Source organism: Dromiciops gliroides, chromosome 1 (assembly GCF_019393635.1).
Source record: "Dromiciops gliroides isolate mDroGli1 chromosome 1, mDroGli1.pri, whole genome shotgun sequence".
Lineage (NCBI taxonomy): Eukaryota > Metazoa > Chordata > Mammalia > Microbiotheria > Microbiotheriidae > Dromiciops > Dromiciops gliroides.
Window position 1 is genome coordinate 47,936,460 of NC_057861.1, and position 16,655 is coordinate 47,953,114.

Consider the following 16,655-nt stretch of genomic DNA (forward strand, 5'->3'; position numbering starts at 1 on the left):
CCTGACTTGAATTCTAGTACTAGTAGTAGAAAGAAAAAAAAACTTATACTGTGTGACCTTGAGCAAGTCACTTAACCCTCATTGCTCCACAAAAGAAAAGAAAAGAAAAAAGCTTATAAGCTGGGAAGATTTATGGTGGAGGCAGAGAGAGGGAAAGTACTTGCTATGCCCTGGCCTGTAGAAATACAGAGGAAAGGGGCAGCGAGGTGGCACAGTGGATAAAGCACCAGCCAGCCCTGGATTCAGGAGGACCTGAATTCAAATCCAGCCTCAAGGCAGACACTTGACACTTACTATCTGTGTGACCCTGGGCAAGTCACTTAATCCTCATTGCCCCACAAAAACAAACAAAAAACAAAAAACAAAAAAAGAAATCCAGAGAAAAGCAAAGCTTCTGACTATCTGTCCTGATATGCCTTCTATATGATAATCCTTTAAATGCTTGTAGACACCTCTTTTGTTACCTCTAAATCATCCTTTCTCCAGGTTAAACATCCCCATTTCCCACAAATGACCTTTGTATATCATGAACTCAAAATCCTCCCCTAGTTTCCTTATATCTTACTCCCCATGATATATACTCTTTTTTGTGTGTGAGGCAATTAGGGTTAAGTGACTTGCCCAGGGTCACACAGCTAAGTACGCGTTAAGTGTCTGAACTCAGATCCTTCTGAATCCAGGGCTGGTACTCTATCCACTGTGCCACCTAGCTGCCCGGATATATACTCTTTGATCCAGTGACTCTGGCCTGGCTGTCTTACAAACAAGAGACACCATCTTCTGGCTCTGAAGCATTTTCTCTGGCCATCCAGCATGTCTGGAATGCTCTCCCTCCTCATCTCCACCTCTTGGCTTCCTTCAAGTCCCACCTTCTACAGGAAGCCTTTCTCAATCCCTATTAATTCTAGCACTTTCCCTCTGTTAGTTATTTCCTGTATAGACAAACATTTGTTTGCTTGTCTTCCTCATTAGATTGTGAGCTCCTTGAGACCAGGTACTATTTTTCTTTCTTTCTTTCCATCTCCAGCACTTGGTACAGTGCCTGGTATATAGTAAGTGCTTAATGAATATTTATTGATTGACTGATTGACTGACTGACCCTCCTTTGAATGCTCTCTAGCTTATCAATGCCCTTTTAAGTCTCTCAATGCAGCATATGATCCCATTAATTTTCTGGGCTACCAGGGAGCAGCTAGGTGGCACAACGAATAGAGCACCGGCCCTGGATTCAGGAGGACCTGAGTTCAAATCCGGCCTCAGACACTTGACACTTACTAGCTGTGTGACCATGGGCAAGTCACTTAACCCCCATTGCCCCTCAAAAACCAACCAACCAACCAACAAACAAACAAATTTTCTGGGCTACCAGTCACTCTGTTGACTCATGGAGATTCCAGTCCACTAAACCCCAACAAAGTGTCTTATACATGAACTACTTGCCCAGCCAACTCTTTTCCACACAAACTTCCATAGTTTCTCAGTTTGCTCTATACAGGCTAGAAAAATTGGCTATCTTCATGCTCCCTGAACAGGACACTCCTATGTTCCTGGGATGTGCTCTGCTCACCTTCACTTCTAGGGACATCTAACTCCATTTAAGGCATGACCCATGTGCCACCTTCCCCAAAAGGCCTTTCCTGACTTCACTGACTTTCACTCCCTCTCCCAATCACTTTGTGTCTGTCCTAGATTTATCTGTGAACATATTGCACCCTTCCAATAGAATGTAAGTGCCTCAATTTTGTGTTTGTATCCCCGGGACTTAGCCTAGCACCAGGCACATAACTGTTTAATAAATGCTTGTTGATGGATCAATTAAGTTTAAATGTTAACATAAGCAAACTGAAATTTATTCCTCTTAAATATCATCTTGTTACATTTAGCTTATTTTTCATGTGTTAGTTTCTTATTGGATCCTAATTCTGCCCAACACATTAACTATTCATCTCTCAAAGCTTCGTGACTTTTATATATTTGTTGCTATCTATGTCTCCATGCAAATCATTGCTAAAAAAACCACATTGATTAGAACAGGACCAAAGATGTCTCTCTACCACTAAGATGCAGTAACCCAAAAAGTCCCAAGGAAGTGAATCCCTAAGGAAGTGGTATGGGTAGGATCTGTTTTGTGTAGTTGGTGTAATAAGGAATTATTGAGAAATAATAGTTCTCTGGGAGATTAGAGCCTGAATCAGAGTGAAAGGAGCATAGAAGGAAGTAGAACTGAGATGGGGATAGGGAAAAAGGCTGGGCTTCAGTTAGGCTCCTCACCATTGACATAGAGACTGTCCCTATCAAGGGAGTAGGGGCCCAGCTTGGTGATGTTCTTTGTCTGGTTGCTCAACTCCCAGTAAACCCTCTCTCTGTCTAGGAAGGGGCTTGTGGAGTCTCTCCGATGTGTGCACAGAGCATCCACTCCAGTTGCCGAGCCATTCTTCATAGGTCTGAAAAAGGACATTTTGATGGTGACATAGAAGCTTGTACTGAGAAGGTTGACAAGAACCCCAGATACAAAAATTAAACTGAGTAGCCTGGTAAGACTGTGGGAAGAGCTGGTGGGGATTCCAAGATGGTGGAGTTGCTTCCATTATTTCTGTCGGTGAGAATGTTGGTCAACCAATGATCCCCCCTGGATTGAATATTTACCTTAGAGAATTTGTTCTAATCTACACCTAATAAAAGGAGTGAATTTCCTGAAAATCCATGGATAAGAAGAGACCACAATTAAGCAGATTGGGAATTTAAGAATAGAGAAAATGGAGCAAAGATGGAAAATCCATCTTTGATTGAAGTCCAACCCAAGCCCAGAGGGTATCCCTATGGGAAGGGGGAAGATGCCCCTAAACTCCACCTTGAAGGTTCTATGGTCTCACCTCAGGCAGGTAACTTTGCACCCAGAGTAGAAGGAACCAATGCTACTTTTCCGGAATGACAGTCCAAGCTGACAAAGGAAGGGGAAAGTGAGTGAATGCAGGGGTTGGACCTGAAGAAAAAGGGAATTGAGGTGGAAGATTATAGCAGGAGTTGGGGAATCTCACCAGGCGTTGCAAAATCCTCTCTGTGTTATTGAATTTGCTGGAGCCTGGGTGTCCCATTTCTGCTGTATAGGCCAGGTTTGTGATTGTGAAGTTCAGGGTAAAAGTTTCCAGGCTGAGGTTGCTGGCTACATGACAGGAAGGGAGAGAAACCCCCACATCTGAGCCTGGGGTAATCAGAATGCAAAGGTATACCCAGCTGCTCTGTATAGTTCCCTCCTGGAAGGAAAGCTCAGCATACTGGTCCCACTGATGTTCCCAAAAAGGAAACTTCACCCACTTCCCAACTCTTCCCCCTCCCCTTTGTTCTGCCTCTCCCATCTCCTGATCTCATGCCCAAACAAGACTTTCCTAGGGAATGAATAATGGAGGTAGGAAGTTATGAACCTGTGGCATTGGAGAATGGTGATGGAGCCAGAGATGTTGCTGGAACAAATATGGTCGTCACAGGGGCTGGAGAAGAACATATTGATGAAATTACCAAGTAAATGTTTCAGGCGAGCTCTATAGAGTATGGGGCAATTGGACTCTGCTTAGCTTGGCTACTGAGTCACTGGAAGGGGGTAATCACAACAATGAGTCTAAAAATGATATTCAGTCACCACAGGAAGAGACAGCAACTAGAGTGAAGAGATTACTAATATTCAAGTCTATTAGGTCAGGGGCTTCCTGCTTGCAGTGCCTTGGCCCTTCCCCTTCCTCATGCCCCCAGGTTCCCATTCCCTACTTGCTGGGTGACAGTTTCTTAGAATGATGGTAACTTAGCGTAGTTCCCTCTTTCAGGCAGCATATTCTCTTTCCAAATGCCACATGGAGAATAAGGACAAGCCAGCCACATTCTTACCTGTGGTACCACCAAGCTCAGTGGTGCTCAGGGGAATTTCAGATGTGGATGCAGTGTCTGGCTCTTGAGCTGTGGAAAGGAATGTCATTAGAGACAAATGGATCCAGAGCATGGATGATGAAACATCACTCCCTCCTCATGGTAGAGAGGTGGGGGACTACTTGGGCAAAATTCTGCATTCATGATCAGACAGAGTCACTCTATCAGGTGGTTTTGTTTAATTTTTTCTCTGTTACAAGGAGGTTTTAATATGGAGAGAGGGCTTGAAGGGTAGAAATAATTATAATGTAAAAACAGAAAACATCAATAAACTATTTTTTAAAGAGATAAAGGCAGAGATCATGGTTACCCCCATGAGAACACAGGAACTTGAAGGTCATTTGGGCACTGGTTCAAGGCCCTAAATATAGAAGATGTTCAGCAAGTCTGTTCAATGACCATCTGACTGTTATCAAATACTTCTGGAAGCTCTCAGAGTTCCCAGCTAGGGATTTGTCCCAATAAGAGCTGCTGAGATGCTCTTTTCATGGACTATGTTAACAGAGAAATAAGAACAAGGTCTGTGAACCCCATTCCCCATTCCTTTTCTTCCTAGAGCTGAGGTTCACCTGCAAACTGGCAAGCCTCCTGAAAGCCCCACATTGGGACAGCTAGGCAACTGATTAAATCATTGATTAAACACCTACTCTGCTTAATAATGGGGCCAGTCACTGTACTAGAGGCTGAGGTTACAAAAGCAAAGAATGAGATAATCTCTACTCTTTTTCTTTTATTTTCTTTTTGCCGGGCAATGAGGGTTAAGTGACTTGCCCAGGGTCATACAGCTAGTAAGTGTCAAGTGTCTGAGTCCAGATTTGAACTCAGGTCCTCTTGAATCCAGGGCTGGTGCTTTACCTGATGTGCCACCTAGCTGCCCCCAATCTCTACTCTTAAGGTGCAAGTTATTACCATCCAAGCTCTATTGGAGTAACTGGGATCCCAAATGCCTAAGCCTATGGTTCTAACCTGTGAAGGGTCAGATGATTCTGGGGTTCCTTTCTCCTTTCTGACAGAAGCATAGAATTACCAGATATCAGCATAGGAAAGGTGTTCAGAGAGCCATCTGCATGTTCTATAAGCTCCTATAAATATGGTCGCCTAACTTAGGGTCATAGGATCATAGATTTAGGGTTGAAAGAGACCATAGAGGTCAAATACAATTGTCTCTTTGTATATATAAGGAAACTGAGGCAAACAGTAGTTAAGTGACTTGCCCAGGGTCACAAAGCTGGTAAGTGTTTGAGGCAGAATTTTAATTTGGGCCTTTCTGCCTCCAAATTCATTGTTCTATTCACAATGCTACCTGGCTGCTTCTAAAACCTTAAAAGACTCACAGTGGTGTAGGACTCACTGCTTCCTGAAGCATCCCATCCCACTTTGGGTATTAACACCTTCTGACAGCTGAGTGAGTCGAAGGGATGAAACAAAGGTCACATAGATGGATGAGGACCCAAGGGTATTTAAATGTCAAAACACTTACTACTAGTATACTGGACTGTGCTGTGTTCATTATAACCTGGAAAACAAAGAAAAGAAGAGTGATGGAAAGGAGTTCATGACCCTACAAGAGAAGGAAGGAAACACAAGTAGCTCAGAGTGATGGGTACAGTGGACTGAGGAGTCAGTTTGCTTAACCTGGGCACCTGAAGGACTTGTTTCTTGAGGAAGGAGAGGAGAAATTCTCATTTCCATTCCCCTGGAGGTAAAGAGAAAAAAAGAAGCTTGCAACTTAGAGAGATTCCTGGTAAGACAAGAAGAGATAAAGGCACCTGAATCATTCCACCAGGACTCCCTCTGCCCTGGCCTATGGGTCGGGGGGGGGGGGGAAGGGGCAAACCATCTGGTTGGCTGGCTGTTCCCATATTTAAGACAAGGAGGGAGTGCTTAGCAGCCAAGTGTAACAAAAGTCTGCTAAAAATGCTGAAAAGACTAGACCAAGAACAGAAGCTCCATGGTAGCCCATAAAGTGATAACAGCAAAGGAAACCTTAAGGAAGGTTTCCCCACTATGGGAAGGCTGTCTTGGGCAGGTGGCTCAAGAAGAGATGAATGAGAAGGAAGGGCTCAGGGAAGGGGAGGAAGGCTCAGAGAGAGAATGAGAGGAGGAGGGACAGAGCCTCAATGGGGCAGCTCACCATCAAGGTAGAGACTGTCCTTATCGAGTGAATAAGGTCCCAGCCTGCTGATGCCAAAAGTCTGATTGATCAGCTCCCGATAAAGCCTCTCTCTGTCCAGGACAGGTCTGGTGGGATCTCTCCGATAGGTGCACAGAACATCCACTCCAGTTGCCGAGCCATTCTTCACAGGTCTAAGAAAGGAAATCTTGATAGTTAAAAGAAGAATACTGGGGAACCTGAGAGGAACCTAAGTATAGGGATATGCATTTCCTCTAAGGAATGCCTGACATTTTGGGGGACGGCCCATGGTCACACAGCTACTAAGTGTCAAGTGTCTGAGGCCGGATTTGAACTCAGGTCCTCCTGAATCCAGGGCCGGTGCTTTATCCACTGAGCCACCTAGCTGCCCCAATGCCTGACATTTCTGTGGGAAAACATGGCTGGGTTTTTTTGTTGTTGTTTTGGTTTGGTTTGTTTTTTTTGGTGAGGCAATTGGGGTTAAGTGGCTTGCCCAGGGTCACACAGCTAGTAAATGTTAAGTGTCTGAGGCCGGATTTGAACTCAGGTCCTCCTGAATCCAGGGCCGGTGCTCTATCCACTGGGCCACCTAGCTGCCCCTGTGGGAAAACATGTAAGAGTGTTGGCTAGAACTTCCTTTCTCCTCCCCTCTCCTCTCCTCTCCCCTCCCCCTCTCAATTGCTAAATCTCCAACTCTGACTCTCTGTCTCTCTCCCCCTCTCCTTCTCCCTCCTTCTTTCTAATTTCATTGGTATAAGAAACTATTGGTGAAGAAATTCACTATACCTGCCCTGCAATTTGCCCAGAGTCACACAGTACATGTCAGAGGTTGAATTTGAACCCACGTCTTCCTGACTGAAAGGCTAGCTCTCTATCCATTGTGTCAGGCTGCCTCTCAGTGTCGGTAAAGTGTTTTCTTTACATAGGAAATTTGTTTTGAAGTATGACTTGGAAACTTGGACGAGAGGAACCATGTCAAAGCTGCTTGGGAATTTGAAGATGGGGGAAATGGAGCAAAAGGACAATGTGTGAAAATCCCCCTTCTTGGGGAGCCCACCCAGAACCCATCATGTGTCCCCCAAGGCTCCAGGGAGGTTCCTTCAAAGTCCCAGTTCTAAGTCTTTTGAGTCTCACCTCAGGGAGGTCAGATGGCATCCAGAGTAGAAAGAGCCAATACTGCTATTCCTGAACAAGGTGTCCAGCTGGCAAAGAAAGATGGTGATGAGTGGGTGTCCAGGAAAACACTAGGCTGGGTTAAGGGCAAAAGGAAAGTATTCAGACTCCTGGGCTATGAGGCAGGGATTGGGTAGACTTACCAGATGCCTCAGGACTCTCTCAGTTGAGTTGAATTTTCCCGATCCAGGAAGACCCATGTCTTCTGTGTAGAGCAGGTTGGTGATGGTGAAGTTTAGAGTGAAAGACTGTAAGCTTAGGCTAGCAGCTGTGACCATGGAAGGAGAAAAATACCATGCCTGAGCCTTGGGCATATCAGTCAGCACAACCACTAACACCCTATTTTGATTGGCCTTTCCTCATCCCCCTCCCCCAACCCCAGAAGGAAAACTTAACATCCTGGACCCACTGATGAGTCCCATTAGATAACCTTGCTGGTTTTCCAATTTCCCCCTTGCTCTATGTCTCTTGTTCTCCAATCCCATAGAAAATCATGGAACAATTTCTAGGACATGACCCAGAGATCCAGTATCATACCTGTGGTGCTTGAGAAAGGTGATGGAGCTGGGGATGTGGCTGGAGGAGATGTGGTTAGCAAAGAAGCTGTTGGGAAAATCATTGTGAAGGACCATTAACAGCAGAACCATATGAATGTTACAAGGTGGGAAACTGGCTATGAGATATGGAAGGTAAGGTCTCTATTTCCTTGGCCATTCTTAGAGTTGGAAGGAATGTCAGAGGCCATCTTGTCTGTTCTCTTCCTGAGCAAAAAATAGCTCTATACAATGTACTCAACAAATGGTCATTCAGCCAATGCTTTATGACCTCCAGGGAAGGACAACCCACCACTTGTAATGATTGGAATGATGCCACCTGCTGGAGACTTACTGAAGGAAAGCTCCACCATGAGGAGAAGGCCCCTCAAGGCAGCACATTTCACTTTGTAATAGCTCTTACTGTTAGGAGAGTTTTCCTGATGTTAAGCCTAAATATGCTTTTTTTGTAACTTTCACCCATTGTTATGGAGCCAAACATAATAAGCCTGTCTCCTATTCCACATGACGGCCCTTAGAATGCTTGAAGACAGTTATCATGTCTTCCTTGAGTCTGCTCTTCTTCAAGCTAAGCAGCACCATATGCTTCACATGGTATGACCTCGAGCCTCTTCACCTTGATGGTTCTGGGCCATATTGCCATGATGGTGAAATTACTAGTTAAGTTGAAATCCTGAGCCAATGGGCTTGAGGATCTATCTTCCCACTCCCAGGATGCTACAGAGACTTGGTTAAACAAACGTCTATAGGATCAAGGACTTCCTGCTTGGGCTGCCTTACTTTCCTTACTCTTCAGTAGGAAATCAGGCATCCATTCCAAGTTCCACAGGAAATGTTCATCACTAATTTCTCAAAACTTAAACTTATGGTCTTTCTGACCTAAGACTTCTGGATAACTTAGCATCTCAGCTCTCCCTTTTCCTAGTTTGGAAGGCACCTATTTCTTAGAATGATGGAGATTTGGAAAGGCCTGGGGTTGTTTCCTCTTCTGAACAGCATATTCTTTTTCCACTTTCCAGATGGGATTCAAGGTGAATTCTCCAGGTCACAGAGGTGTCAAATTCATAGCCCACACTGAGATCCCCAAACTCCCGAGTGTAGCAGAATAAGATTAAAATACAATTCAAAATGTATAACAAAATAAATAAAACTACAGTACAACATGGATAATGTTAATTTTTAGTTTTCTAAGTCAATATGCAGTCCACTGGAATCCATTTCTATTTGAATTGGACACAGAATCAGCCTCTTCCCTACCTTTGGAGCCTCCAGGTCCTGTGGGCATCAGAGGAGGCACAGGTGCTACTGTTGTGGTTGGACTTGGAACTGGAAAAAAGGAAAATGATTAGAGATTGACGGAGACCTCGAGTACCTAAAAGCAGAGAGCTTTGGGCAGCTGTGGGTATGAGCACAAGGTCCTTCACAAGGGACAGACTCAATATGTGCCTCTCCACTAAATGATTTAATCAATAGGGTCCAATACCTCTGTTGGATGCCCAGGTTCCTGTGAAGGGAGCCTATCATGAGAACACCAGCTGAGGTGCCTGGCCTATGACTGGCAGAAATATCCTGTGAATTGGCCTCGTAATATTTTGTCCCAGAAAGCTGAGGTTCCCTTGTGACCTGTCAACATCCTTGGCTTCTCCATAATCTTCCCTTAAGTGCAGCTCTGACCATGTCATATCCCTATTCAAAAAATTCTATGACTCCCTAGAACCTTTAGAATCAAATGTAAGATGATCTGGAGTAGGGGAAGCTAAGTGGCACAGTGGATAGAACACCAGCCCTGGAGTCAAGAGGACCTGAGTTCAAATCCAGCCTCAGACACTTAACACTTACTAGCCGTGTGACCCTAGGCAAGTTACTTAACCCCAATCACCTTACCGCCCCCCCCCTCAAAAAAAAAGATGATCTGGAGCAAGATGGGTCCTCAAAGTATAGGAAAAAACTGAGTCCCAGAGTAAGTTCAAATGACCTGCCCTAGGTCACACATAGCAGATGTAAGAGGCAGGATAAGAACCCAGATCTTCTCACTCCAGACCCATTTTTATGCCCTAGGCAACCTGGTCCTGACCTACCTTATTCTGTCTCATAATGCCATGTTCTCCTTCCCAATCTCTAGGATCTAGCCAAACTGACCTCTCTGTTCCTCACAAAGGTTCTCATTGGCCTTAGCCCATGCCTGGAATGCAGTTCTCCTAGCTTCATCCTCATAGAATCTCTCTGTTTCTTCAAGACACAGCACAAGTACCATCTTCTACAGAAAGCCCTGTCTGATTGCTCCTGATTGCTATCACCTTCCCAACAACATTGAATTAATTTTTAAATTTATCCTACATATACATATGTGTATATGTATGTATGTTTACACACATGTCATCCCTCTACAATAGAATGTAAACCCCTTTAGAGCAAAGATTTCTCCGTTTTTTACTATATCCCCAGCACCTAGCACACTGGCTGATAATATAAATGGAGCTTAATAAATGTTTGCTGAGTAATTTACTGATTGTGAAGACAGCTTAACGAGTCCTCTTCAACAAATTTCTAACAAAGGAAGTGGAAATATTGGAACTTGAGGTCATGGCTCCAGAGCAAGAGGAATCAGAAGGATAGAGCCCTGTTTCCTTTATTATTGTCATTCTCTTGGATGAAGTTATTGATTATTTCTATGATTATTTTTGTGGGGCAATGAGGGTTAAGTGACTTGCCCAGAGTCACACAGCTAGTAAGTGTCAAGTGTCTGAGGTCAGATTTGAACTCAGGTCCTGCTGACTCCAAGGTCGGTGCTCTATCCACTGCACCACCTAGCTGCCCTCTCCCGTTTCCTTTAACTGGAGGCTTTTTCCCCCACTGAATCACCAAATCATATATCAGAGCTAGAAGGATGCTCAGAGCACACGTAGTTGAGGAGCATCCATACTCTAATATCTCTGACAAGTGGTCATCTAGCCTCCAGTGAGTGATAGAGGTCTTTCTTCCTTACTGCTTCCCAAAGGCTGCTAAGTACTTCTTGGATTCCTTTCTGAATCAGCTACAGGGTCAGGAGCTTGGGCAAAGGCCATGACCAGTTCACAATGGGGCTCAATTCTAGGTGTCAAGAAGGGGATGATGTTCAGGTCTCCCAGATGACTGAAGATTCAAATGAGATTGGACTGTCAACATACTTACCAACACTGGGTAGGACTGGACCACGTTCATTATAACCTGAAAACCAAAAGGCGGACAATGAGGGGAGTGAACCCAACATGGCAGAAGAGAAAAAAAGGAATGCTCAGAGTGAATGACCCAGTTAAATGTGATCCAGTTTGCTGCATTTGGTCACTTGGAAGACAGATCTGCTTCTTGGAGGAGAGCCTTACCTCTCTTGGCATGAGGTAGGGAGAATAGGAAGCTAGCAGCTTGGAAAGAATGAGAATGAGACAAAGAGATACTAAGTGCCTGAAATAATGCATTTTCTGCTCTGGCCCATAGGAAAGTAGAGATGGTCAAACTAGCTGCTCTCCCTGGCTTGATGAGAATCTTAGGGTCATAAATATACAACTGGAAGGGGCCTTAGAAGCTATCTAATGCAACCCATTCCTTCTCCAGATGAAGAAACTGAGGCTCAGAGAAGTTAAATGATTTTTATCACTAAGGGCAGCATAGTGGATTGAGTGCTGGGCTTGGAGTCAGGAAGACCAGAGTTTGAATCCTGCCTCAAGCTCTTGCCAGCTGGGCTAAACCTTTCTCAGCCTCAGTTTCCTAATATGAAAATTAGGACAGCAATAGCACCTACCTCCCAGGGTCATTGTGAGGATGAAATGAGATAACATATTCAGTATTACGTAAATGCTACCATCATCATCATTATCAGGTAATTACCATCATTATGAGGGTTTTCTCAGGGTCACCCAGGTAATAAGAATCTGAGGAAAGATTTGAACAAGATTTTCTTGGCTCCAAGTCCAGTGCACTATTCACTAAGAAAAGCTAACTTTGGTCACATAGGCAATAAGTGGCAGGGCCAGGATCTGAATCCAGATCCCCTGACTCTGCACCCAGCACATTTCTCACTGCCCCATTCGGTCTTTCACTAAGACTGGGGCCATCTGATGGGAGTTTTCTCAGCCAGGGAGAACTAGAAAAAGAGCAAAGACTAGCTGGGGATGGTGTCAGGAACCTGCATGAGCTCCCTGCTTGGAATCTTAGATGGGAAGGGGCCTGGAAGGTTTCAAATCCAACTTCAACATGAACCAGATTTCCTTTACAGAAACCCCGACAAGCGACTGTTTAGTCTCTGCCTGGTGGCCTTTAGATACATAGACAATTTACTCCCTACATGCAAAACCGGATCTTTCCACTTTGGGACAGCTCTGAGAACTATCCAGTTTTTTCTTGGATTACGGAGCCAAGTCAAATAATTCTGTGTCCTCTGTCCAGGGACAGTTCCTTCAATCCTCTCTTCTCTGTGTTAACATTTCTAGTTTCTTCAATTAATTTCCTGGGGCATAGCTTCAAGTGACTTTCCCATCCAGACTGTACCATTCTATATATAACATAGCTTATCAATGATCCCTGAAGTCAGACCATCTCACCAGGTGCTGCATGACTGTTCTTCCTATTGAATTTGACCGAGCTCACATCCTCCATGTCTGCTGAATAGCGGACATGGCCCCAGTACTGGACGCAGCACTACAAATGTGGCTTGACCAGACCAAAGTACAACGGGACTATCATATGTATTTTGCATGACTGCACACACATACAACCTTTATCAAATCAATTGCCTTCTCAATGAGAGGGCAAAAAAGAAGAGAGAGAGAATTTGGAGCTCAACATTTTTAAATGCTAAAAATTGTTTTTACATGTAATGGAGGAAAATAAAATATTAAGTAAACCACAATAAAAATAGGATGATCACCTCATTTCTCCCAGACACTAGAATTCTTTCCACCTAGACTCACAAGGCCAGGGATTTTTTAGTTGCCAGGTAACATTGTTGGCCTGTAGATCAATAATATCCCTAGATATCTTCCCAGAAATTGTTATTTACTCACGTCTTTCTTCCTTATTCTATGCTCAGGTAGAATTTTATATTTATTCCCATTCATTTTTACCTATGAAATTTGTCACATTATCTCAACTTTCTGGATTCTGGTTCCACCCAACATTTCATCTACCTTTTCTCTCCAAGTCATTGATAAAAATGTTGGACAGGACAGGACCAAGGATAGATCCCTACATTGGCCATCAAATGAAAGCAAACCAAAAAGCTCTGAGAAAAATGGCTTCTTAGGAGAACAGGTATGGTCTAGAATCTGTCTTTCTGTCTTCTGATTTTCTGGATGAGATTATAACCTTGCTCATAGTAGAAATGTCAGAAGAAAAAGATAATTTTCAGATTAAAATAGAAGATGCAGGAAAGAAACAGCGGCAGAAATGGGGGTTAAGCCTTCCCTCCATAAGACAACTTGCCATTGAGATAGAGACTGTCCTTGTCCAGAGAGTAGGGGCCCAATTCCCGGATGCCGTGAGTTTGGTTGCTCAGCTCATGGAAAACCTGCTTTGCGTCTAGACCAGTGCTGCTGGGGAACTGCCGATAGGTGCAAACAGCATCCACACCTGTCTGTGATCCTTTTTTCACAGACCTAGGAAAGGAGATACTATTGATAAACCTGGGAAATACTGGAAGGAATAGGATCCTTTACAAATATTTTTAAATGAGAAAAACAGTCATGATAACTCTCATTTCTATAATGACAATGCAAAGTGTTTCCTTAAAGCAACTTTATAAAGAAGATGGTGTGAGTATTATCATCTCTGTTCTACAGATGAGGAAACTGAGATAAGGGAGGTCAAGTTACTGGTCCAAGTTCAAACAGTTCATAAGTCTTAAAGCTGCAATTTGAACTCAGTTCTTCTGACTCCAATGCTATTAGGGGCAAGAGAGGCAAGAAAGAACTCAGGCATAGCCAAAATTTTGCTCAGATTACAATGGAATGACTTCTTTGCTCTACCCAAAAAGAATGTAAGCTCCTTAAGGACAAGGACTGTTTGGTTTGGTTTTGTCTTTTATTCCCAGTCCCTGACCTTGTGTCCAGAACATGGATGGTGCTAAATAAATGCTGGTGGATGGATGGATGGATGTTAAGGATGGTACATCAAAATATATATCCTCTGGAGGACTGGGGGAGAAGGGATCATTTAGATTTGGGTATTTTGAAGAATTTGTGAGCCAATGTATAGAGAAGAAATCTTAGGAGTCTATCTCAAACCCAGAGCACATTCCCATAGGAGTCACCCACAAGTCCCCAGCTTGGCATTCTCACCTGAGTTCAGTCACTTTGCATCCAGAGTACAGGGAGCCAATGCTGCTGTTTTTGAACAAGGGGGCAAGCTGGTGAAAAAAAATAAACAAAAGGTGAGTATATCAGGGGAATGGTCAGGATATGAGGGCACACAGGAAGGAGGGCTGGAGGCAGGCAGTCTCACCAGGTGCTGCATGACGGTGTCTGTGATGTTGAATTTGACTGAGTTCTGGCGTCCCATGTCTGCCGAATATCGGAGGTTGGTGATGGTGAAGTTCAATGTGAAAGGCGTCAGGCTGGGTTCTATGGCTACAATAAGGGAGGGAGAGAGAGGCCCAGGTTTGCAACTTGATCCAACATTTTTCTAGTACCTCTTGTATGCAGAGTAGAGGAGCAGCAAGATGTACTGGGTCAAGGACAGGGCTTGGAGTAAGGAAGACCTGGTTTCACCTCTGACACTTACTAGCAGTGTGACCAATGGCAGGTCACTTGACCCCTCTGATCCTGACAATTATACAAAATTAATTTATGGATAGGATATAATTTTCATCTTTTACATATTATTGTGGACTGTGGTGAATATTCAAGTAAATACAAAATTAAATAAGATGTGCTCACTGCCCCCATGGATCTTTTAATAGTAATAGTATTATTAGTATTATTATTATAAATAGCACTTATATTGTTTAAGGCACAGTAGATAGAACACCAGCCCTGGAGTCTGGAAGACCTGGATTGAAATCTAGCCTCAAACACTAGCTCTGTGATCCTAGGCAAGTCACTTCACCTGTTTGCCTCAGTTATCTCACCTATAAAATGGGAATGATTATAGTACCTACCTTGCAGAGTTGTTGTGAGGATCAAAGGAGATTATAAAGCCATCGGCACAGTGCCTGGACATAATAAGCACTATATAAATGTTATGCCATGCGCAGACCACATGTGGAGTATTAGGCTCAGTTCTGGTCACTATATTTTAGGACTACCATGAATAAGCCAGAGGGAACTGAGAGGAGGGTCCCCAGAATGGTGAAGAGCCTCAAGTCCATTCCATATTGGTTTAAAGAACTAGGGATATGTAGCCTAGAGAAGAGAAGACTTGGGGAAGGGGCAAAAGCTATGTCTTTTTGTGTACTTGAAGGACTATCATGGGAAAGTGGGATTGGATTCATTCTAGGTCAGAACTAGAAGCAATGAGTGAAACTTAGCATGAGGTCAATTTAGGCTCAATGTGTGAGAGTCCCTTTCCAGCCAGTGAGAGAGATACCCAAGTGGAAGGGGCTGCCTCTGGAAGCAGTTGATTCTCACTCAATAGAGGCCTTCAAGCAGGGGCTGGATGACCACTTGATGAGTATGTTTTGGTAGAGATTATCTTTTCAGGACTAGGTTAAACTAGGTGATGATGATAGCATTTATAGGACACTTTGAGGTATACAAAGGGCCTTACAAATATTACCTTGCTTTATACTAAAAATAACCCTGGAAGATAGGTGTATTATTCCCGTTTTTCAAATAAGGAGATTGAGGTAGAGAGGTTAAGTGACTTGCCCAGGGTCACATGTCTAGTAAGATTTGAACTCATCTTCCTCACTCTAGGTACACCACTCTTTTCACTGCACCAACTAGCTGCCTCAATAGCATCTGAGGTTTCAAACTCTGAGATTCTGTGACGGAAGAATGATTGCAGACTGAGCATGTTAGCCAGAAAAGGCTAGGATAGGTGCTGGGATGAAAAGGCTAGGGTAGCATATGAGGGTTCATTCCCAAAGTGCTTCCTGCCTGAGGTGACTTGGCTCCTTTAAAGTGCTGATTGGAGCATCTGGTTCACCACCTGTATGGGTGATTTCTGCCAGAAAGTGATGCCTGTCTTTTCTTGGGTAATAATAATAATAATGATAATGATAATGATAATAATGATAATGATAAATTTAGTGCTTTACAAATATTATCTCATTTTATCTTCATAAGAACCCGAGGAGGTGCTATCCTTAACCCCATTTACAGATTCTAACCTGAGGCAGACAGATATTGAGGGATTTGCCCAACATCACACAATTAGTAAGTCTCTGAGGCCAGATTTGAACTCAGGTCTTCCTAACTCTAGGCTCAGTGCTCTAACCAGTGGGCCACCTACCTGCCTATGATACTGGTTGAAGGGGTAGGAGAAGAAATCAGATCAAAACTACAGAAGGGGGGAAATGTGGAAGCAGCTTGGTGCAATGGAAAGGGGATTGGATTGAAGTCAGAAGAACTGGACTCTTTCTGTAACCTACGTGACCCTTGGCAAATCATTTAACTTTTCTGGGCCTCAGTTTGCTCGCCCATAAGAATAAGGGACTGGCCTAAATGACCAACCTTTCAGTCTTGAACTTATATTCTATTAATGGTCCCAATGCAAGTTACTGGGTAAAAACTCTCGCCCCAAATGGGCAAATATATATGATATAAGGCTAGAAGGAAAGAGGTAGCTAATGCAATGGGCAGAACCAGGAACCAGAAAGATGAGATGTGACAAATTTAATAAAGTAAAATTTAATGGGGATACAATTTAAATTCCACATGAGTAAAGAATAGGGGAGATATGGG

The 16,655-nt window shown here is 43.6% G+C and overlaps 1 protein-coding gene across 1 annotated transcript in view; it reads right to left on the reverse strand.

The window, feature by feature from the left end:
* The window catches only part of MUC16 (mucin 16, cell surface associated), a 159,085-nt gene that overhangs the window by 51,387 nt on the left and 91,043 nt on the right, over positions 1-16,655 (reverse strand). The window contains exons 53-68 of the mRNA XM_043990385.1: positions 14,254-14,378; positions 14,091-14,158; positions 13,237-13,409; positions 12,357-12,413; positions 10,951-10,986; positions 9,037-9,105; positions 7,763-7,828; positions 7,369-7,493; positions 7,187-7,254; positions 6,053-6,225; positions 5,399-5,434; positions 3,880-3,948; positions 3,423-3,488; positions 3,039-3,163; positions 2,874-2,941; positions 2,272-2,444 (exon numbers count right to left, since the gene is read on the reverse strand). Of these exons, the coding sequence (XP_043846320.1) occupies positions 2,272-2,444; positions 2,874-2,941; positions 3,039-3,163; positions 3,423-3,488; positions 3,880-3,948; positions 5,399-5,434; positions 6,053-6,225; positions 7,187-7,254; positions 7,369-7,493; positions 7,763-7,828; positions 9,037-9,105; positions 10,951-10,986; positions 12,357-12,413; positions 13,237-13,409; positions 14,091-14,158; positions 14,254-14,378 (1,497 nt within the window). The remainder of the gene's footprint in view (positions 1-2,271; positions 2,445-2,873; positions 2,942-3,038; positions 3,164-3,422; positions 3,489-3,879; positions 3,949-5,398; positions 5,435-6,052; positions 6,226-7,186; positions 7,255-7,368; positions 7,494-7,762; positions 7,829-9,036; positions 9,106-10,950; positions 10,987-12,356; positions 12,414-13,236; positions 13,410-14,090; positions 14,159-14,253; positions 14,379-16,655) is intronic.